At 39.7% G+C, this 23244-nt stretch overlaps 1 protein-coding gene across 4 annotated transcripts in view; it reads right to left on the bottom strand.

Moving 5' to 3' along the window:
* PARP4 (poly(ADP-ribose) polymerase family member 4) overlaps positions 1-23244 on the bottom strand; it is a 64784-nt gene that overhangs the window by 21084 nt on the left and 20456 nt on the right. For 3 of the 4 annotated variants that reach the window (XM_089512662.1, XM_089512661.1, XM_089512660.1), the window contains exons 11-27: positions 22078-22215; positions 21594-21692; positions 19879-20062; positions 16109-16262; positions 15081-15205; positions 14335-14466; positions 13427-13513; positions 12144-12308; positions 10741-10787; positions 10287-10368; positions 9473-9610; positions 7091-7286; positions 6617-6687; positions 5036-5223; positions 2903-3002; positions 1764-1934; positions 35-115 (exon numbers count right to left, since the gene is read on the bottom strand). In XM_089512662.1, the coding sequence (XP_089368788.1) occupies positions 35-115; positions 1764-1934; positions 2903-3002; positions 5036-5223; positions 6617-6687; positions 7091-7286; positions 9473-9610; positions 10287-10368; positions 10741-10787; positions 12144-12308; positions 13427-13513; positions 14335-14466; positions 15081-15205; positions 16109-16262; positions 19879-20062; positions 21594-21692; positions 22078-22215 (2158 nt within the window). The remainder of the gene's footprint in view (positions 1-34; positions 116-1763; positions 1935-2902; positions 3003-5035; positions 5224-6616; positions 6688-7090; positions 7287-9472; positions 9611-10286; positions 10369-10740; positions 10788-12143; positions 12309-13426; positions 13514-14334; positions 14467-15080; positions 15206-16108; positions 16263-19878; positions 20063-21593; positions 21693-22077; positions 22216-23244) is intronic. The other variant, XM_089512663.1, reaches the window with a different exon arrangement.

Genomic DNA, 23244 nt, shown 5'->3' on the forward strand with positions numbered 1-23244 from the left:
TTGGTATGGGGTGATCAGTTGTCGCTTAACTCACAGTTCCTGTTGTCTTCTGCAATTCAGTTGTAGACACCATTGTCTGTAGTTCTTGGTTATCTATTAGTGCATGTAAAGTGGCCTGAAAGAAGGAACAAAGCAATACAACTAATTTACCAAGTTCTATTTCTCTACACCATTGATAATGCATTGAAACACACTATGCTACTATTAATTTAAGCATGGCAGCCAACATGTAATTTTGCTCAGTGTCTTTGGCTTCACATAAAGTGAAACACATCTGTCTACATTTTTATTGCTAAATATATTTTTCTACCACCCTTCATCCTCACCATGTTAGTAGTTGTTAATATTTATTATTGTTGTAATATTATGTGTAATTCAAAATATTAGCCAACATTTCTGGAACAGATGTCCAGTGACCTTTGATTGCTAGGTGATCATCATCTGGAAGCACCACATAATCTCTGGTGGAACTACGAACACCCCTCCACTCTTATCTTAAATTCACCCTAAAGCTAACAACACTTTGATGAACATCAGATGAAGTTTGTAGCAAAGCTATTGTCAGGAAGTGCTTATGCATCTTGCCTTCCATATACAATTCAGTATTTTGTTGTGTGAGATTTGCAGCAAGTTCGGTATTGCAGAGAAATTGTGATCTCATCACAGGTAGTGAGATAACATAGGAGTGTTCAAGGACATTCCTCTGCGAAAAATTTTGCAGTAAGAACAAAAAGGGCTGAAAACTGAAACGGGCAAGTACATTTATTGAGTTTAATGAATGAGGGGAAAGCTCACCATAGGTTTGGAACTGTGGCATTACTAACTCTTGTTTAGTTCTAATAATGAATGTCTCTGGACTGGATCTATAGTTACTGAATAAAAGTTTGCAGGAGTTGTAACTTCTGAAGCTTTACTTTGTGAATTTGGTTCCTACTGAACCTGATACCTATCTGTCCCACCCATGGTTGGCCCAAGATATTTAGTTGCCTGGAGCAGAAGAGCAAATGGTACGACCCACATCTTTACCAAGTCAAGGCAAAGTTCTCTTTGGCACAAGAGGTTGAAAATCCCAGGAATATCTTCCCCATCTTTGGCAGCAAAATTATAAAAGGGGGAAATTAAATAACTAAAGTCTCCTCCATATGGAGCAAATGTTATCAAGACGTTGCAATATCTGTTATTCTAATTCTTGGGCTTTTTAAAAATCCAAATGGTGTATCTGTTGTCTAGATTATTTTCTGACAATCCCCAGCACCAGCTGCAATATTTTACTCCCACTTTCTTTTTAATTCCAACACATAGAACAAAAAAGTCTCCTTTTCTTCTCTGCTTTTATTTCTAAGAATATTTTCTTAGAGTTAAATTACAGCTATGAAAGGGCACTTTTGCACTATAACAGTGTAACTTATAGAAATTGTAGAAAAAGAAAGACAGGAAGATGTAAAGTTCGCCCATCAAACCACAGATAGGATCACCTCAGCAAACCATCATCACCAAGTTTAAAAAAAAAAACGTTTAAAAAGTCCTAATGCAGATCCAGAACTTAAAAATAATAGAAGACATAGATGTGGAGGAAACACTAAGTGGCAAAACTCAAGAAATTGTATTGTGAAAATCCAAATGTCTTTAAATCAGTGTAGAAGAGCCCTAAAAAGCCCTAATCATCTCTGATTACCCTTATCCCTGAAAAGTCTATGTGTGGTTTTCCATTCACTTGAATTGATCATGTACACAACTCCAAGTTTATTTGAACTGCTAATTACCTGGGTGCAATTGGAGATAAATCCATAAACAAGAAGACGCTCATGATTAAACAGAGACTGTATCTGAGCAGGAGCATATGTCAGTTCAGGTGCATTTGTGTCAAACTGTTGCCATTTAATTGAGACCGCATTACATCCTGGAGAAGACATCCTATCCTTCTGACTTCTTACCTGGATGTGGAGATGGAAACAGAAAATTAACATTTGCTGCTTTTCGGGGTCATTCTCACTGGCAGGATGAATTGCTTCCTGATTCGCTTCTGCCCTGGTTTGGAAAGCGATTTCAAAAGACCCTTAGTTCTCATTAGCGGAGAAGAGGAGGAGGAAGAGACAGAGGCAAGGCTGGGAAGGGAGCTTGGGGGCCGGGGAAGGACATCGCCAGACCAGGAAGGGAGAAGAGGAGGAGGATGACGGAAATGGAGGGCACCAGGACCCAGGGAGGCCTGTGAGAAGGAGGACAGGGCATGTTTTCTTTTCTTTCTTTTCTTTTTTTTGTAAATACACTTGAGCTCTTAAGCTTAAGCTTTGCAAGTAGTTGCTAAACCATTCTGTCACTTAAGCACTTAGTTTTATTTTTAAAGGAACCAAACATCACATCAATAATGACAAGACAGCACTCAGGGGGGATGACATCTCCCAAAAAATAGGGAGGGATGGTAAACACCCCTCTGCCACCAGCCCCTCCCCTTCAGAATGCTGCTATTCCAATCTTTCGTTCCCACTTACTCCACAAGCTTTGGAATCGTGTTTTTTTCCCCCAAAAGCTGGTGTCTGGAAAAAACGGTTCTTTTGCCTTTGTCGCGTTTCATCATAACAGATTCGGTCACATCGTGACAGGAACTGGTTTCAAAGGGGAACGAGGGTCATTTAATTCACTCAGCAATCCGATTCTTTTTATAGTTGGAATGGGGCCTTTGTATCCCTTTTTAATCAGGGCAAAACCATACATATGAACCATACAAATTTTTCTACTTGTTGGAGGGGAGGGGAGGATAAATCAGAAAGCAGTTTTTTAAAAAAATATCAGCCCTTTCCCTTAGCAGGATAGAAGAAGTTTTGAATTTAGGGGATAATGATCCTTTCAAAGGAACAACCATTTTTCTCTGTGCCTACAGAAAATAATTTTAAAATATACTTGCCTTTCTCTCCCAATTGTACTTTGACTTTGCATCAAAATGTTCGAAGGCTCCAGCTCCATAGTGGGATAAAGATCTCAGCATGTGACGATTTGCTGCAGGCCTAACGTAATTTGTAAAGATTCATCATTTAAAAAAAAAAAAGCATCTGAGAATCAGTTTAATGTAGTGTATCCTGGACTATTCAATTGGATCTCATAGTAGAGCACAGAAAGACAGCAGTGGAAGTTGGGCAAACCTAGCCCAAGTATTTGGAAAGCTCAGAATTCAGTGACTGAGCAAAAAAAGTAGAAGGAATCTGGATGGGTCTGACTGAAGGCCTCCCTATCTAGTTCAGCATACTGTCCACACAGTGGGCAACCAGCTGCCTCTGGAAGAGGTGGGCAACTGCTAAGGATCAAGTGGTGTATTGGCCCCCCATGGCACCTTGGAAGGCTGCACACCCTTTGCTATAACCTCCAGAATGTTCTAACTCTTTAAAAATGGTCCAAAATGCCTCAACTTCTTCTGGTTCACTTATGATTTTAAAAATAGTCTCTCCTGGGCCTAAAGCAGCCAAATTATTTTTTGTGGATGAGATTCAAGGTAGTTTTGAAGCTCTCAGAATTTACCAAGAGTCTTTGTCTATATCCTGTCATCTTTATAAATATATTTATTAGGTATTGCTTAAAGTTTTTTTTTAAATCATCTTACTGAGTAGTACCTCTATTTGAACTATAGGTTTCAGTCATGAACAACACCAGCTGAGAGGAACTCATGTGAAAAACAGGATTACCACTGATCAGAAGGCACAATACAGAGATAGATGGACCAGTGATTTGAGTCTCAAAAACAGGAGAATCACATTTTGGTAACCTAGGCTGCATCTACACTGCAGAAATAATCCAATTTGACATGACTTTAACTGCCATGACTCAGTGTAGTTTGTTGTGGCCCCAGAGCTCTCTGACAGAGAAGGCTAAATATTTCACAAAACTATAATTCCTATGATCACATAGCATTGAGCCAGTTAAAGTGGTGTCAAACTGGATTATTTCTGCAGTTCAGATGCAGCCTAGGTTACCAAAATGTGATTCTCCTGTTTTTGAGACTCAAATCACTGGTCCATCTATCTCTGTATTGTGCCTAAGTAAGCAAATCCAAATGGTTCACACATTCACACTGTAACCAAGATTCAACCTGGTCCACTACTACCCTCCCCCAAACTGGTGAAACTGACAAATCCTAATGTTGTAGTGTCAAAGTGACATTGCAGTTTCTGGGGAGCACAGGCAGGAAGGTGCTACACTGTCCTGATTGTGGGCTTCCCATAGGTATCTGGTTGAATATTGTGGAAAGAGAACACTGGCCTACATGTGTCTTTGTTCTGATCTAACTGACTTCTTATTTAGACTGTAGCCCTTGTCCTTTACTGTAACCTCCTCTTTTTTTATATAAAAATCAATTTTATAATTCTAGCTCATTGTACTGTAGTTTCCTCAAAAATGACATATTCACAAGCCAATGTTATTTTAGATCTCTTTCACAAATAACCAGTTATAACACTTTAGTCCACTGCAGAAATAATCCAATTTGAGACTGTTTTAACTAATCTGGTTCAATGGTAAGCAATTCTGGGAACTGTAGTTTGTGAGACATTTAGCCTTCTCCATCAGAGAGCTCTGGTGCCACAATAACCTAAAATCCCCAGAATTCTCTAGCACTGGGCCAGGGTAGTTAAAGCTGTCTGAAACTGGATTATTTCTGCAGTGTATTTTGGACCTTTGATACCACTCTGTCATGGCTGTATCCTGAGGAATCCTGGGATTTGGAGTTTTTTGAGGCATTTAGAAATGTTGACCAGAGAGTTCTAGCACCACACCAAACTACAGAATTCTATAGGATGTAGCATGGCAGTTGAAGTGGTATTGGAGTCCTATGATTGTATAGCACGAAAGAGAGTTTAGTTGCAAAAGTTGTAACAAATAAAGTCAAACACTGAACAACCGGCCACATATGACTGGTGCTCCAAATCTTCCATGCCTGGCAAATTACTCATAAACTTCATGGTAAGATGAGCAGTAAAGTCTGGCATATCACATATGCTTCACAATTTTCTCTGAAGGAAATATAAATTTCAGTACCATCAATACTTACCCAACTCCACATGTAAATATTCTAGTGTGCTTTGCATTCTGTTTCACAAGCTGCAGGGTCATTGCTTCATTCTGAATATGGCCATCAGATATAAGAAGAATGTTGCGTTTCTCTTTAGAAGGGTAGAGCAAACTCAGGTAATGTAAAGTCTTCCACAAATCTGAGTTTCCCATTGTAGCTGTAGCAGACTAAGGAATTAACAACAAATTGTAGGTTTAGATGTAAAAGAATTTGCCTTTTATTTAATCAATTAGTGATCAGGTATGAACAGTAGGGTTTATGGTATACAGTGAGTAAGAATGGCTCCAATCAGGGCCCAGTTTCAATTGTAGGAAATCAGTCTATATTCAGGGAACAATTAAATACTCTCCAAAGACATAAACAAGCACATTTACTAACAGAAGCTATTAGTGAACAAAACTGCATTCTGAAGATGGTAGATCAAAGCATGAAACAGTTGCTTGTTTAGATTATAAGTCCTAGAATTTCTCTTCTAGGATTGCCATAGGCATTCTGGAAACCTTAGCTGAAAAAATGTAACTTGTCTAAACTTTGGTTTATAGAACCAAATAGCATAGTGCTACCTACTGTGACTAGCAGTACATTATGCATGCAAAGATGTGGTCTGTCAGCAAGATATAGATTCTTCCTGTCAGGGCTGTGAAAGGTGGGAAAAAACAGTTACAGAGGAAGAACAGGCAGCTGATATTACAACTCTGCTGTCTCCCAATTAATTGGTTCTTTAGGCTGTGTTTTACATCTCTGAACTGAACCTGAAACCTGATGTTGTACTCAATCTGACCTGGTAGAAGACTACATTAGGTATGTACAGCGTGCCTGCTCCTTATGCGGGTGCACCATTCACAGCTTCCGGTTTATGCGGAAGCTGCACTGTAATACTTTGAATGGTGTGTGTGCATGCCGTGTGCATGAGCCCCATTCACTATAACGGGGCTCAAGCATCGGCAGAATTCACCTTATGCGGTGTGTGTGTGTGTGTCCAGAATGGATCCCCTGTGTAAGGCAAGGTTCCGCTATATTTTTATTGCAATTGTTTAATGAAAATGTTTGCATATTTCAGATTTTGATCTACAAACACATGATGAATCCTGAAACTAAGCACAACTAGATTTGGTCAGAAGACAGATCAGCAATTACTGATGATAAAAGGAAGATAGGATTTAAACATCAACATTACCATCAAACCACCATCATCAGTTTAGCAATAAAAAAATAAAATGTAATAATAATTATGGCAATGATAACCACAGTCATGATGATAATGATGTTGATGGTGGTGGTGGTGATGATGATGTTATTAAAAGCACTGTACATATTTTAAAATGGTTTTATTCTGGAATCTATGTAGCCCACCTTGAAAAGAAACTTAGAAGTATGAATAATGAATGAATAGAGAAAATAATAAGACAGGTTTAGGTAACAGTTAACATTATCTTTTAAAAATGGCAATTTTGTACATATTAAGTTTTTGGTATATTTCAGAAGACCTTAAGGGCACGCAGGATAAAAATAGCCACCGGTCTTATGAGATATAAATTAAATATACGAGCGAGCACATACCATGATAAACTCCTCCAGATTTGCATAATCCACTTTGAAGTCTTCAGAATTGTAAGGGCATTCAACAAAATCTATACAATATGAAAATATGGTATTTTCTTAATATACAAAGTCCTATATGTTCATATAGAATGGCAATATAGTAATAGGCTAGATTTAAAGCACAATCCTATACACATCTACACAGATTTAAATCCAACTAATTTAAAGGAAAATCTAAAGGAAAATGAAACAATGTTTTAGTTACAGGTGATCTCTGATGGGAAAAAAAGCAATACAAAGCCCCATACTTATGAGTATGAAGTAAATAACCCATTTAGTGTAAATTTGCATTACATTAACGTAGTGGCCACAGAATACTAAAAAACCAAATGCTATAGGTAAAATTGGCAGAGCTCCTAGAAAAGTAATAAAGTGAAGCATTTAATAGGTAAAAGGATGAACAGTTTCACGAAAGAAAAAAATATGTCTTACTTGTGCCAAATTTGATCACGTTTAATTTTTCTGTAACATAGTAAGAATCTAGAAAACATAATGCAATCTGCTTGGCTTGTTGGATTTCTGAGCCTGCCATGGAGTTAGAACAATCAAGGCAGATAATAGTTTCGCCATGGGGGCTTAGAGGGTCTAATGGTGCTTCAAATTCTGGTTGAAACACAAGCATGCATGCCTAAAAAGAGAGAGAAAAAGGAGATAAAGAACTTCATGAAGTACAGCTGCTCAGTCTGACAGAACAGAGGGAAGAGACATGGCCAGCAGAAGATGTCAATGGGTTTGGGTTGCTGCTGGCATCCAGAGAGATGCAAAGCAGCTCTCAGCTCTCTCCACATGCCAAGAGAACCAGTAGTTCCAGGGTACTGAAAATATACACATGGATGCATAACATGCACAAAAACCTCAGACCACATGACAAGAAGGCGATAATAGCCATTGGGTTGGGCCAATGTACAAGAAGGCACTCCAAAATGGCACAGTGAGGCACCTCTCTGTTTGGGCCACAAGCTGATCCTGACAGACTTCTGAAGACACCACAAGAGAATGAACACACTATGGAAGGGATTGGCATCAACCTGTTTATTGCTTGCTACTCACATTTTAAGGGGACGCTTCGCTCAACACCACTCAGCCTTCAAATAAGGCAGAGATACCAAAGAACAGTAGAGCCAAGAGGTACCTCAGAGAAGGAACAGAGGCTTAACCATAGTGTTCACATCTGTGGTTGGGATATGAATTGTTTCTCCTCAAATAAGATTAACTGGTAGTTTGAGAAGGTTGCCCCATCCCTTTCAATGTCCTATTTGCTTTACAGGATGGAACTAGGTGGGTTTCTTGTACTGGAATCATCATACAGTACAATCAAAACTGTAAGGGATAATGTTGGCCATGGAAGGAATACAGAATCAAGGAAGACCAGACCTGCAAAAAACAAAACAAAAAACAAAAAAAAAACCCCACCAACCCTCAATCTGATACCACCTTCCATGGGTTTAAACCAGAGACAGACAACTGTCAAAGGTTAAGGGGCAACATTAGCCACCCAGGAGATCTCAGGGGGATGGATTCTCATCACACCACCCCACTCAAACATTCATTTTCTCCTTTCCAAATGCCATGTAGGGGGTTGGGGGTGGATTTCACAATTGTTTGAGCCCCTAGGTAATTTTTAGCCCCAGTTGAACTTCTTTTGTGACAAGTTTTTGTTCTGTTCCTATTACAGAACAAAACTACAATGGCCTAAGGGAAATAAAAATGGCAGAACTGCCCCTCATGTCCCATAGAGGGCATTTTGGGGGTTGCATGTAATATGTGGCTGCTGTTATCCCCCTCCTCATCTAAATTGAGTCTACAAAGTAAACTGCCACAGCTCCATCCACTGAGTCAGAGGAAAGACAGACCTACACCAGATTCTCTAAGATTTGAGGAGCCAAAGACCAAAGCAGCCCCCATTAGTCATGATCCTTAGGAAAATAACCATAAACAACAGCATCTGATCAAATGGCCTGGATTTAGAACTAAACAGGGTGATCAGATATTCTTCTTTTCCAGGACTTGTCCTACATTTCAACCTTCTGTCCAGGGGGAATTTCAAAATGCCCTCCATTTTGAGCATGACCAAGAAGCATGAATTTACATATATATGAGTGTTTTTAGCTTTTATTTGCTAATGTTCTACATTTTTTCTTGAATGCCCTACATTTTACAGTCCCTTGTCCTCCTTTGCAGTTATGACATCTGGTCACCCTGGTACTAAACCACAGAATAAACACACTCACCATTAAACTGAGGCGATGGGGTTGGACTGGATGGCCCTTGTGGTCTCTTCCAACTCTATGATTCTATGAATTTATTTGAACAGGGTGGGGAGAAAGGGATGGCTACATACAAACCAGAATATATTTTGGCAAATACAATGCCAGGGATTCAACCTGTACTTTTTTTCCCATGTAAAGCATTCAAGGGACTATTGATCTTTCCCAAAGACAATGTGGTATTTGTTTTCAAAACAAATACTATCTTTGAAGAAAGTATATGCCACAGGACTGTGGCAGGGAAGGAAAGGATTCCTTCTCCACACTTGTTTCTATCCTGTCAGTTGCCTGATCCTGTTCCCCTTCCAGCTGAGGTTATTTGGATTTTTAAAGAACATGCTCATTACCATGCACTTAAAATCATGTCTTATTTAGCCTAAAGGTGGTGACTTCTTATGTTATATCAATGATATAATTGCTTGCATTTTTTGTTTGATTAAGCTACTGTATTTACAGATGTTATATCCTGAACTGAAGGATATGAGAGTATTTTCTGTGAGGGAAGATAAAATAACAAAAGTCCAGATAAATGGTAAAATGGAATCACCTCACTCTTCTTGTCTGGATGCTTTTCTACCCACATTCTGGGCAAATGTACATCACCAATCTCAATCTCCATTACAAAGCCACGTGTATCCAAGGAACTACCCTCAATGGTACGGACAATAGCTTTACAGTCTGTTTTCTGAATTGAGAAGTTGGGGAGAGAGAGAAGAAGAAGTAAGGTTGGAGTAAGAACATAACCAATTGTTCACATGCTAATATTTTGACATGAGATTTATACACTAACTACAGGATCCCTTGGCTTTAACTGAGCTATTGAATCCAGTTCTCCTATAAAGTTAGACCTGCAACAAAGTGTTGCAACATGGAATGCTGGTTATCAAGATATTAGTACTTGTTATATTCCCTGTTCCCAGCCCAAAGCAACAATCTGCAATCTGTGGCCACTGAGTAATGTCAAGTCTTTATTCGGGTGTTTGGAGGGATTTGCCTCATTTAGGATTTCTTCTCCTAAAAATAATTGTACTCTTGCAAAGTCTGGGGTTCCTTTAAGCCTTTTATTTGTGTATAGTACCATTTCTACTGCATGAGTGATGGCAGTAGTAGCCTGTACTCCAGAAACAGAGGGAATGATCCCAACAAAAATGAGAATATTTTGTGATAAGATTGTAGAACATTTACAACTGTTATGCACAGGACCCAATGGCTTTTCAGGTTGGCTTTAAAAGAAATGGTACATGTCATGTCGAACATTTAGACAGAATATACATTTATTTATTTATTTCTACCCTGCCAATATTTTTTCAACTGCATCTGGATGCACCCCATCTTGAAAAACAGATACTAGGATTGCTTACCTTTATTCTCAGTTGATGAGTCCAACTGCTAATGCAATTTATTTTGAAAGGCATTTCAACTGACATTTGCAAATAGAATTCACTGTCATAAAATGAAATATAGAACAGGTCAGGACTGGTATAATCTCTCTCTCTCTCTCTCTCTCTCTCTCTCTCACACACACACACACACCAACGTTTTCCTACCTGTTTTCATTACAATTAAAATGTCATGACTAGTTTGATCACAGAAACAGACACACACCTCAGCCACAAACCTCACAATATGTTTTGTTTCTGTGATCATTACAGTTCAAATCATGAAAGTGCTAATAATTTAATCCTTTGTCCAATAATGTCATTCTCAAACCATTCTCCACTCCAAGCAAATGTTGCAAAAAATATTTAAAGATGAGTTAGGAAATATAACTTTTAAAAAAATTAAGAAGGAATCAAATTAAATCAATCTGCTTACCCTGCTTTTGATCCTAATTGCTTTATGGTAACTTTCTTTACTGAGTCCTATTTAAAAGAGTAAATATTATTTTAAAAAAGCTTTAGACATTTGTAAAAAAAAATTAATTGCAGACTATAACATTTGTGCCAGCAAAGAGCAGCAAAAAATTACTGGTATCTCTCCTTTTTCTACTGATTTGTTTGGATCTTTCAGGACTAGACAGACACTGGTGATGTTGATATTGCAAAGCACAATAAAAGTGACATTTACATAAGCCTACTCCAAAGAATCATCACACAATACATTTCCCAAACCATACTGTATCTATTCTGCAGCCCCAGACTGTACACATCAATCCACAGGAATATGATGTATTACAGGATTATAACCTGCTTGCACTTTGATAAAGTAAATGTAACAAACATTGCTGTTGTTTTCTAATTATATATGATAACTGGTGACTCCTATATCAGGGACACGGTTCATGTTGCTCTATCTTTTAGCTGAAACTTTAAGGGAACTAAGCCTATTTAGAAGTTATTGGATAGCAAATTTAAAGTCTGAATTTAAACCTGGATTGGTATCACAACCCTACTGACATGAGAGCCACCAACAGTCATTGTGTGCAAGGCTGTCCCCAGGATATAAAATGCAGAATGAAATTTTATAAAATGTATAACTGTGGGACAAATCGAAAGGGACTGAAAATTGTTTGTGTGTAATAATATACTGCTATTGTGATTAAACTATGTTGCAGAAGTTCTTGAGATCATACTGGAGCCTAAATCAAATGCACTGGAAACTGATTCAGACTTCCCCCCTTGTTCACAGGGCAAAAAAATTGGTGTCTGTGAGCACAGCCTCAAATTTGTGCCAGAATTACAAAGCTGGATACTGTCCTGAGACTGGATGAAGATGTTTGAATGCTAACATAGCAAAAACTTATTGCAATAGGGTGTTTATATTAAAAAATTTTGGGCGGGGGATATGGTAGCCAACAGGAGCTTTCTCTTAGCTGAAAGAACTTTTGGTTGCACAGGTCAAGACACCTAATATTCACTGATTCCTTATGTCTACTTAAGGTTCCCCTGAAAAGCTGTTCTTAAGGATTTGGGTACTTTCCAAGATAATATGTAATAATATGTGCATGGTTGCAGTGCGCGATGAATGGGTATCTTAATGTATATGTGTTACAGGCTGGGTTCTATAGTTTGTGTATATTTATTTAGTGAAGTTAATACTTTATCAGAGCTGAGCAAACTGGATGAATTGTATGTCACAAATAGGAAACATGTTTGCATTGACTTCCAACAAATAATTATACAGTAAACAACTTAGATTCCCATCCTTTTCCTATCCCACACCTGAAGTTTTTTTTGAGCATCCCAGGATTTTGAGTTTTTAACAGAAAATACACCAACCTGTGTGATTTCATTTAATGCTTTGTCCTGTTGCCAAGGAGCCACAGTGGCAGGCATGTGAAAAGAAAGGCATCCATTCTCGAAAATGAGCTCCGTGATGTAGGTGATTTTGATGAGTACCTTGGTTGAAGGTGGCAAGTTTCCAACCGAAACTGTAAATATGTTCTATTAAAAAAATATTTCAGACATCTTAAAAACACTTTTTCTTAACGATCAGCAGTACTCCACATTCACTGGGATTAAGGGCACAGGAATCCCATGAAAGCAGAAAACCTGTAAATAACCCCCCTCTTTTTTATCTGAGAGAACACCTCTCTAGGAATCTCTAGTGCAACTCTGTGGTTGCCAGAGATTGACCATAGAATTTTGCTGGAGGACCTACAAATATTAAATGTTTTCTCTAGGAACCTCTGGGTCCTCCAGCATGACTTTATGATCAACATCTGGCAGAGTAACACTGGAGAACCTAGAGATCCATAGAGAAATCATATTAATCAAATCCATAAATAATCAAATCTGCAAAGGTCAAAGCCACAAATGTGGAGGGCTGGCTGTATTTCCTCCCCCCCCCCCCCCCCATGCACTTACAACTCTAATATTGTTTTTGTGCATACAAAGGATTTTCATGTATGGTACTAAGGAAGGCTAAATATAGCTCAGCTGCAAAGATTGCATAAAACAATTTCCTGTTAGGAAAATTCACCTGCACATAGTGTGGGAATTACAGCTAAATTCAGAAAGAAAAAGGGGGTCTAAAGGTGATGTTAAATGATCTCATCACTCCTGTTAATCAAAAAGACATGACCTTTTGACTCTGTGAGCCCTGGCTCAACTGAAGATGGTGTACTATAACATTACAAGAGAAAGGAGCTGCAGTGTGGCTGGTGGAAACCTTAGGTATGGCTAGCACCTTGTAAGAGGTAAAATATGGTCTCTCACTGCTACAGATGTCACTCCCTCTCCCTAATCTTTTCTGCCATTTGGCAACAGATGTGTGTACACACACATGCATGAGTGTGCACATGGAAGTGAAACTTAAATTTGCAATGGCTAACTTGGTCCAAGAGGTTCAAGCTGCGAACCCTAGTAGATATCCTGACTAGGAAATTCACATATAAAAGCTATGATTCCCATTGTGGGAGAAAGGTGGGATATAAATCTTTGACTATATATATCTACAAACTTGCTGTGCTTCCAGACAAGGCATTACTTTTGCACTAACTGTGATGCTGAGAGAACTTTACAGATGACCCACATAAAATAACCAGTTATGTTCCACTTACAGGTGCATCCTGATCCATCAGATAAGCTCCATCTCCCCGACTGACTGCGTCCCTATATTCTTGGTGTGCTTTTTCTTTTTCTTTCACCTGTTGAATTGATTTGATGACCAAGATTACTTTATATACAAAGTAAAACAAATAAGAAGTAAAACAGAAACAAACAAAAAAATCCAGAATATGAAAATATCTTTCTTATCAGTTGGTGGATATTACAAGCAACTAATTTAGTAATTATTCATTAACATCCAAAATCCACAAAACAGTGATACTTATATTGGGCCAGCCAAAATGCACAAAATACATGATACAAGCTTTCAAAGCTCCACTGGCTTCTTTATCAGAAAATGGTGTTAAAAAAATCAAACAGGCAAAAGTGAAGAAGAAAAATGACGATGTTGGATTCACAAGCATTTGTCAAGATTTATTATATTTGTTTTCAGTTAAGCTGATATGGAGAGATATCCATCTAGGTAGAGGCCATTACCCTTTTTTGGCCATGTGAGTTCTGGGAGAAAAAAAGTCATAAAGCTCAGGAAGTAGAATTTAAACTTCACTAGCAACACAAAAAGAAGCAGGCATGTAACCTCTCAGGACAGAGACAAATTGGCTTTCAAAGGAGTTTCTTTTTACACACAATGGCCCCATACAGACAAGCCAAAATAAAGCTGCTTCAGGTCACTTTGGAGGTATGGTGTTTAAATGATGCATGCATCCTAAGAGTCCGGAAACCGCACCAAAGCCATGCTCCAGTCCTAAGGACTGGAGCATGGCTTTGGTGTAGCTTCCGGACTCTTAGGACGGGTTGGGGTTTTGGTTGGGGCAACCCGGGAGGGGGGGAGGATTGATTGCAGGGACCTACGACAACTTCAGCTGTGCTTAGTGTTTCCTTTTCCTTTGCACTGTCTTACCTCTCCAATTATATGTTTCTCTTTAATGAAAGCCTCAAAGCCACACACAGCAGCTGTGTCATCCAAAGGAAAGACATATTTGGCTTCAATGGGGCTGCCAGTTTGATTTTCGTAAGTCTGAAATACCACAACCTGAAAGAAAGAAAAATATTTTGCTGGTAGTTTGGTTGGTCTGGTATACATCCTGCCTAGCCAGAACTGGGAACCAAGATGGCTTCCAACCTAATTTGAAAAACACATAGCAGTAAAGTACTAGACAGAAGTAAACTCCAAAATATGGTTCCCAATAGGATGTTTGTAAGGAAGCATGCTTTCCATCATGATCAATATTTTCAATATGGGTAAACATCACCCACTACAAAACCTTGCAGGTGTATTAATGCAATAAACCCATCAGTGCAGAAAATGATAATTTAGACCACTGCTGTACAATAAGAGAAGGCAGTTCATAAACACTTACCACCACCTTTGTGAAGTCCACAGACACTTGAAAAATGTAATTTTCATTTTAAAAGTAAGAAATGTGATGGTACAATATGCTACACTTTCTGAAGAACTGAAAATTAAAATCCATATTAATCAGAAATAACACACATTTTAGTCTTTATTCAGTAGCTAGAATACATGTCTAAATTTAAATAAAAACTAACAAACCTCTTTCACTTTTTGATTATTGGAAAAACAAATAGAACAAATTATTCAGCATTCAACCCAATAAACTTTTCAACATAAACCACCTGGATTACCTGAGCTACAAAGTCTATTATTCTTCCCTTGATGAGAACTTCTTTAAGAGGAATTTGATTTCCAGATCCATCCAGAAGACCAGCAGTTACATTATCCAGCTTGTTTTGGCTTGGCATTTCATAATCTAAATAACAAAAGTTGAAGGCAGAAAACAATTATTCATTTAAGGTGTACCCAATCAAATTTTAGAATTCAAGGGAAATGTCAAAATATTTTATAAAGTCACTAAGAATGCCTAGATGAACAGATAATTTTTCTGCCTATAAGTAAGAAAAGGAGTTAAAGAGACAGACGGGAGGGGCTACATACACACTGCAGAAATAATCCAGTTTAACCCCACTTTAAATTGCCATGGTTCAATGCCTCCACTCAGGCTGCATCTGGACTGCAGAAATAATGTAGTTTGATACTATTTTAATTGACATGGCTCAGTGCTATGGAATTCTGGGATTTGTAATTTTGTGAGATAGCTAGAGAACAGTCCAAAGGCTTTTTATCAAAGAACTCTGGTGCCACAACAAACTACAAAAATCAGGATTCATTAGGATGGTGCCATGGCAGTTAAAGCAGTGTCAAACTGCATTATTTCTGCAGTGTAGGTGCTGCCTCAGGTGCCTCAGTTTCTGCTTCTTCTATCCTCTTCTATTTACTGAGGAGCAATTCTGAATCCAAGCCAAACTGTCCTCCTGGAAGAGTCCAAAGGCTTATATAAGGATGTTAAATTAGGCATAAGACACCTCCCTCCAAAAGTGTATGGGGAACAACAGAAGCTTCTGAGATGGGCTATATTAATTGTTTTATCTTCTGAAGAGGACAGAAACAATCCCAGCCTCTCAGCTTTTTCATAGGTCTCATCTGGCATATGGCATATCCCTAGAGTTCCAGGGCAGCCTACAGAATATGTGCGCCTACCATCCTTTAGAAATTTTTTCTTTCAAATGTAAGAACGCAAAGTACAGAACATGTCAAAGAAAAAGACCTAATGTTCATACAGTAACTTCCCCACCTCCCCAAGAAACAATCTTACCTTCAGGCTGTGATTGGTCATGAGAAGGCATCTGGTCTTCTAACTCAGTCTGAATTACAGGATGGAACTCCTTTACTCTGTCATCTGTGAGGCTAAACTTAACCACATATTTGATTTTCACCTGATTAGTTTTGTAGACCACAAATTCATCACCCTTTGGGGGAACAGAGAACATTAAAAAATGTTAGGATGCTTTCATTTATGAGCTGCTGAGATTTAAATGTGACAAAAGAAAAATCCAAGATAGCTAGAGGAAACTAGAGCTAGAGGAAACTACAGCACAAATTCAAAAGTCATTCAAAATCCAAAGAACCCATCAGATTTCAGAGATGGTAGAATACTCAATGGAGAAGCAGAATTGCTTACTGAAGATGTGATGGATTACCCCGCAAATGTAGGGTGATTGTTTAGGAACTTTAGGCAGTTATCCAAAGAAGGGGAGGTGTCACCATACTCATGTTATCTAGATCCCTAATGGCTTGTATAGGAAGTGTCTGAGTCCCCTCTCCTCAATTTACTTTTAACATTTTCATACTCCTTTGGGATCAGTTCTGTCAAATCTTAAAACACTGCTTCCGTAAGACCTCAGTAAATTCATTACAATGAAAGACTAAATCATAGTAGGATTTCATTATGTACACTCTTCACAATAAACAAACAACCCTCGCCCACTGAATTAATACACTGAGGCAATTTGAAGGAATGTAATGATAGAGCCAGCATGATGTAGTGGTTTGAGTGTTGGATTATAACTCTGGAGACCAGGGTTCGATTCCCTGCTTTACCATAAAACTCACTGGGTGACCTTGGGCAAAATGCAAGCTCTCAGCCTCAAGGGAAGGCCATGGCAAACCTCCTCTGAATAAATCTTGCCACAACAACCCCGTGATAGATTTGCCTTAGGATTGCCATAAGTCAGAAACAACTTGAAGGATTACAACAACAACAATGTAGAAAATGGAGCAAGCTTGTTTGCTGCTGCTCCAAAGGCTAGAACACAAACCAATGGATTCAAATTACAACAAAAGTGACTCCAAAGTGACCCAAAGCAGCTTTATTTTGACCTGTCTGTACAGGGCCCACCTGAATTTTAGGAAGAACATCTTGACTATAAGAGAGAGTGAGACAGACTGAGTCAGAGGGTAGTTGATTCTCCTTCTGTGGAGGTCTTTAAATAAGAGTTTAAATGGGCATTTTTCAGGAGTGTTCTAGTTATGTATTTCTGCATCACAGGGTCTTGGACTAAATGACCTTTTGGTCCCTTCCAAAGTTATAATTCTATGTGGTTGAATTGTATCTCCCATGAGCACTCACTACTGGCTATGATAACTAGAATCAATGTTTATCTATCTATCTGTCTACCTATCACTCAAATACGTATATACTGCTGATATTCAAAAAATTCAAAGGGGTATACAGCCATAAAATGTAAAATGTACACAATGCATACAACACAAACACAATTCATTCTGAAGTCCAAGAAATAGGTGTTGGGTTGGTCTAATTAAAGAACTAAAAATCCCAGGATTCCACAGCATTAAGCCATGGCAGTTAAGGCAGTGTTAAACAGCATTAATTCTGCAGTGCACAAGTAGCCCACATACAGTGCTTTGGAAGTCACTTTGAATTGTGGCTATTGACTGTTTCAGTCCAACAACCTCTAAAGGATAACACATTTCCGGCTCCTGCTTTCCAGTGACCTTGCAAAATATGTCAGTATGATCAATCCTACAATGCAGATGGGAAGACAAGACTGAGAAGTACTGGATTCTAAGGACATTAATAAAACTCACGGGTGAAGCAATATTTGGACCATACTCCTGGTTCATGATCTTAGCCACTGCATTACACCAGTTCACAGCTAAACAACCACCACCACGATTACTATTCTTATTATCTCTTCAAACATTTCTTAAATTATCCACAGAGGTTTAACAAAGTGTTGTGGGTTTTTTTTTTAAGAAAAAAAAATGCTGGCAAACATGACACTTGGGCCCCATTCACACTCACGTTTTTGTGCTGGGTAGATCTAGGGAGATTCGATGATGCAATACCCGATTCAAAGTTCCCACTATGCTTACCCCAATCAAATCTCTCCATGGCAATTTAACCTTGTTTAGAGTTCACATTGCTATTTGTTTTGGTTGTAAAATGGAGCCGCCATTCTGACCATTTTTTTAAACTGCCAATCAAATGATGCACACCTACGTCACACTTTTGTTTAAAGTAAACAAAATTTGGCTACCAGTCCTGAGGAATAGCAAAATAGGGACTCAGCAAATGCAAATGGGAAACCATTCAGTCAGGGGCTTTCTCAGCAGATAATGATCACCAATTAGCAGACATTAATCCTTTTTTGTATTAGCCTACCGGCCTGAGGCCAGCCATCAGCACAGAACAATACACATGCAAATCACTCCTGCATTCCCAGGCTCACACAGTATATATACACCCAATTCTTCCAGGCAAAGCATTTTCTGAAGATGCCAGCCACAGATGCTGGTGAAAGGTCAGAAAGAAACTCTGCTAGAACATGGCCACATAGCCCGAAAAACCCACAAAAAACTATGGATGCCGGCCATGAAAGCCTTCGACTTTACATTACCTACATCACACTGTTTGGCGGAATCCCCCCCAACTGTCAGCCTTGGAGGATGGCAAGCCCCTCTGGGCTCATTCACACAAGTGGGCAAGGAGAGGCCAGGCAGGGCAAGGCGAGAGGCAAGGCAGGCAAGTAGTTCCCATCCCCCAGTGGGGTTCCATGGCCGAGCTGGGAATCCAACCTGGTCCCCAAAGTTCCAACACTCAAACCACTTCCCTTCTCCTTCCTCTTTCCCTTTCCCTCCTTCATCCCTTCCTATCTCCCTTTTCCTCTCCAGGCCCCGGGTCCCTCTCTCTCCCTGTCCCTCTCTACTTGGACTGGTGTCTATCACATGTCCACCGGGCAAGGAGTTCAGGGTAGCAGCGGCGGTAGCCCAAGGGTAAGAGGGAGGAAGGAAGAGGCAGTGGAGGCGGTGGGAAGGGGATCAGCGGAGTTGAACCAAGGGTAAGGGGGTGGAGGAAGAAGAGGCAGCGGAGGCGGCGCAGGCGGCGGGAGGGAGGCAGCAGGGGTGGAGGAGGAAGTGGCAGCAGAGGTGGTGGATCTCCTCCAAAGCCCATGTGGGCAAGAGAAGCCAGGTGGGGCAAGACAAGGTGAGGCAAGGCAGGCATCAAGGTGGGAAAGCAGCTCCCATCCCTCTGCCCAATAGCCCTGGCCCACCAACAAAGGGAGAGAGAGAAGGGATGCCTGCCCCCCGGTACACACCATTGGGGCGCTGAGGGAGACTGGGCCATAGGGTCCATTTCGGGATCTGCCTCCAGAGAAACTTCAATGTCTGAGGGAAGAATTCCCCTCACCCCACCCCAGTCTGGGGACCCCTGACAGTCTCACCACTGCCGGGATGATCCTGGACTTTGAGTGATAGCAGGGAGAAAGCCAGGGGTGGGCATGACCCACCCCTTTTGCATTAACCCCTCCCTTCCTCTGCTCTGAATGTATTCGATTGCAAGTTCCCATTTGTGGGTGGCTGAAAAGACCAGTTCTTTTTAAAAGAATCTCTGATTGCCCCGTTTCTGAAAACCTTGGATCAAGATGGATTTGCACCGTTCCCCCCCCCCCCCCCCAAAATCGGGTCTGAAAAGTATGAATGACCCCAATTTAAACCTGTTCACAAACCAATTTAAACCAGTTCAAAATGTAGACTGAACAACCCCTTAAGTGGAATTGATACCTCAAAAGCGGAATTGCTGTCTTTTTTCCTACTGACTCCATGCACACTGTCATAGCCCGGTGGTGCTGCTGTTAATGAACTGTTTGTCTGACATGTGTCCCAACAAGTTCCAAGGGCTACATCACAAATCACAAGTAATCGGCCTCCATCTGTTGTACTTGGCTGAGAGTACCTGATGCTTGTACTATTAACATAGAAAATTATATACTTTTAAAAAACAATTATTAGTATTTTACAAAGCATTACATAATAATTCATTTTATTTTGTTCCTCCCTTCCACCCTCCCTCTTAAATGGGTTTACAGAGTATATATTAGGTTCACCATCACTGCCATATAGCTCTTCATGATCCCTTTACCTAAATATGGGTAATAGTCCTTAACAGAAAAGATTATATTCATACAGATTTTAAAACACTTCTCCATTGCCCTTCCTTAGTTCAAGCACAGCAATCTTTGGACACAATCCCACAATCCTTTACCACTGGCCATACTGGGTAAGGAATGCAACATGTGGAGGGCCAAAGGTTTCCCACACCTCCTTTAGTTCAGAGTTTGGAAAAGTTACCTTTTTGGACTATAGCTTTCAGAAATCCCCAGCTACCATGGCCAGTGGAAGTTAAAAATCCAAAACAGTAACTACTCCAAGTTCAATTTTAGTCAGACCCTTTCAGCTGATTCATGTGTGTCACACCAGGCATGTGTTTCATGATCCATTCTGCATCCAAGATTATTTAGAAAAGTATACACAGCTGGTTCTTAAAGGCTACCTTTAGGACTCATCTGCTCCAATTGGCTTTAGTTACTCAAATACACTTTCTGCTTTAAGTGCAACTGTCCAACTTATTTAAGTAATCGCCTACTTCCATATAATCCGCCCCCTACACTCAGGTTCTCGGAGGGGGGGGGGATTTATTGCAACCTTTAAAGACCAGGTTAGTTGCTACTTCCCAGAGGATTTTTTCTGCAACCGCTCCCAGTCTGTGGAATAGCCTGCTGGATGAGATCTGTCAAATCACCAATTTAGGGCCTGAACAGACAGGCCAAAATAAAGCTGCTTCGGACCATTTGGAGGTATGCTGTTTAAATGACACAAGTGTCTTAAGAGACCAGAAGCTATGCCAAAGCTGCGCTCCAGTCCTTAGGACTGGAGCATGGCTTTCGCATGGCTTCCAGCCTCTTAGGACGTATGCATCACTTAAACAGCATACCTCCAAAGTGACCCGAAGCAGCTTTATTTTGGCCTGTCTGTTCAGGCCCTTAGACACTTTTTAAAAAGCTATCAAGACGGATCTCTTCTGGCAAGCCTTTCCAGAATAAAGTCCTTGGCCACATAACAATCACTCCTATACACCATGGACACTTTTAGTCTATGACATGACTCTGTCCACGATTATTAGATTTTAATGTTATTTATGTAATTTTAATCTCAATTTGTTTAATTCTTTTTAAGGGGAGATATTGTGTATATCATTGTATGATTTTATATGCTGTTTGCCACTTTGATTGTTTTTACAAAAAGCGGGATACAAATAAAAGTTTTATTTATTTATTTATTTATTTATTTATTTATTTATTATAAAGAGATGGGCTTTATCTCTGACACCACACTGTGTCATGACCTAACCAGACATGATGGAGAGAGGCACGTTTGTCATTCATCTGTGTGCCCCATTCAAGTACTAAGCCAGGGATGGATAAAAAAAGGCTTCACACCTTATTGAATTGCTGAAATAAATTCCACTGCCCAAGTTCCCACAATCAGTTCTTTGCAACCCATGTTCTTCAACAGCCATCTTTGGTAGAAGGAGTCCCCTACAAAATAAAGACAAACATGATGAAGTAGCTTGATATGTACAGGTACAATTTCTCTTATTAGTAATACACTCATCAATAATTTCCTTTGGAGGGGAGAAGGTAAATATGAAGTCGAAGGTAAATAATCATGAAGGAGATGACTAGTTCTCTCCCTCTTACTTGCCTGTGGAGATCATATCTCAACACCCTTCTCCACCAGCCACTTATTACAGTGGTGATAGCTGCAGCCATTGAACTGAAGGGTAGCAGAAGAGCTGAGGTGAGAAGGACCATACTTTTGACTAAGGGAGCAATATCATTGTCATTTTGTGTTCATGTCCACACTGGGGTGTGGTGGAGCACTACTAAGCTATGAGAAAGAGAATATCAGCCAAGCCATTACCGAGATAGGATTCCAACAAAGTTGCTAGGAGATGAAGCATGGATCAAGGACTGAATGTTCCCGAGGTGATTCTCAAAAGTAGCTGCTTCTGTTATTCTACCGACTTTATATATCTGCAAAATTTTTACTGGACATTCACTGCAAAATAAAAATTACAGTTAATAAGTACCACAGAAAAACATCCACTGGAAAAGAAATACACAGAAATAGCAAGGAATGGTCAGTGGAATTTTATAGGCCTGGAAAGTCAACCCTGCCTTCATACCGTTCTATTTTTTTTCCCAGTTTCTTTGGCAATCTCCCCATCCCACACACCCCACTTCTGTATTCTGCTTATGAAGTGGCAGAGACTACATTTCTTTTACTACCTTTACCTTCAGTTTTCTCATGGCTATGAAGGGATGGACTCCACATTAACCACCTGGAGCAGTACCTTAAGCAAACCACTCAAAATGATGTAGGCCTGCGACAAAAATAATGTAGGCCTCCAACATTATCATTCTTCTGCTTCTTTATGAATTTAATCTTTGTCTGATCAAGAAGCCAGTAAGCTCAAAAACAGCACAATGTATTTTGCCTCTCTTGGCTGCCCTAATAAAAGTACCACCACAATATTTTGGCATATAGCCAACACAATCCCAGCTGGAAATATATGCCCTCACTCCAATGTTTGTCTGTTGGCTTTGTTTTATCCATCACATTATAGACAATACAGGAGAACAAACTGGTCATTATCTTTTATGACACTGTAACACCCAGGCCTTATCACACCAAATATTAATTTATATAGTATTACCAGCAGATGTTTCCAAGCTTTCATCCAACTGAGGCAGGCAGGGTGTGAGGACCTAAACTGTGGTCTTTCAAAGAATTAAATTAAAGGCAGAGCTAAATGAAGAGACACTAAAGGGACAGTGCCAGGCTCAGAGGAAGAGGAATGAAACCCAAGAAGATGAGGAATGCCTTAGGGCAAAGATTCCCAACCTGTGCTCTGAGGAGCCCTTAGAGCTCTGCATGCACTTCCCAGGTGCTCCAAGCCGTTCCAGTGAAATGAAAGAAATAAAGGTTGAATGAAATTAAAGAATAAGAATATATTTTTATATATACTCCTAAACACTATTAACTTGTAAGACATAGAATAGGCCTCTTAAGGGCTTTGCCATAGAA

The sequence above is a fragment of the Sceloporus occidentalis genome, unplaced genomic scaffold (genome assembly GCF_023333645.1).
Source record: "Sceloporus occidentalis isolate IW3139 unplaced genomic scaffold, rSceOcc1.0.p SCAF_2, whole genome shotgun sequence".
Classification (NCBI taxonomy): Eukaryota; Metazoa; Chordata; class Lepidosauria; order Squamata; family Phrynosomatidae; genus Sceloporus; species Sceloporus occidentalis.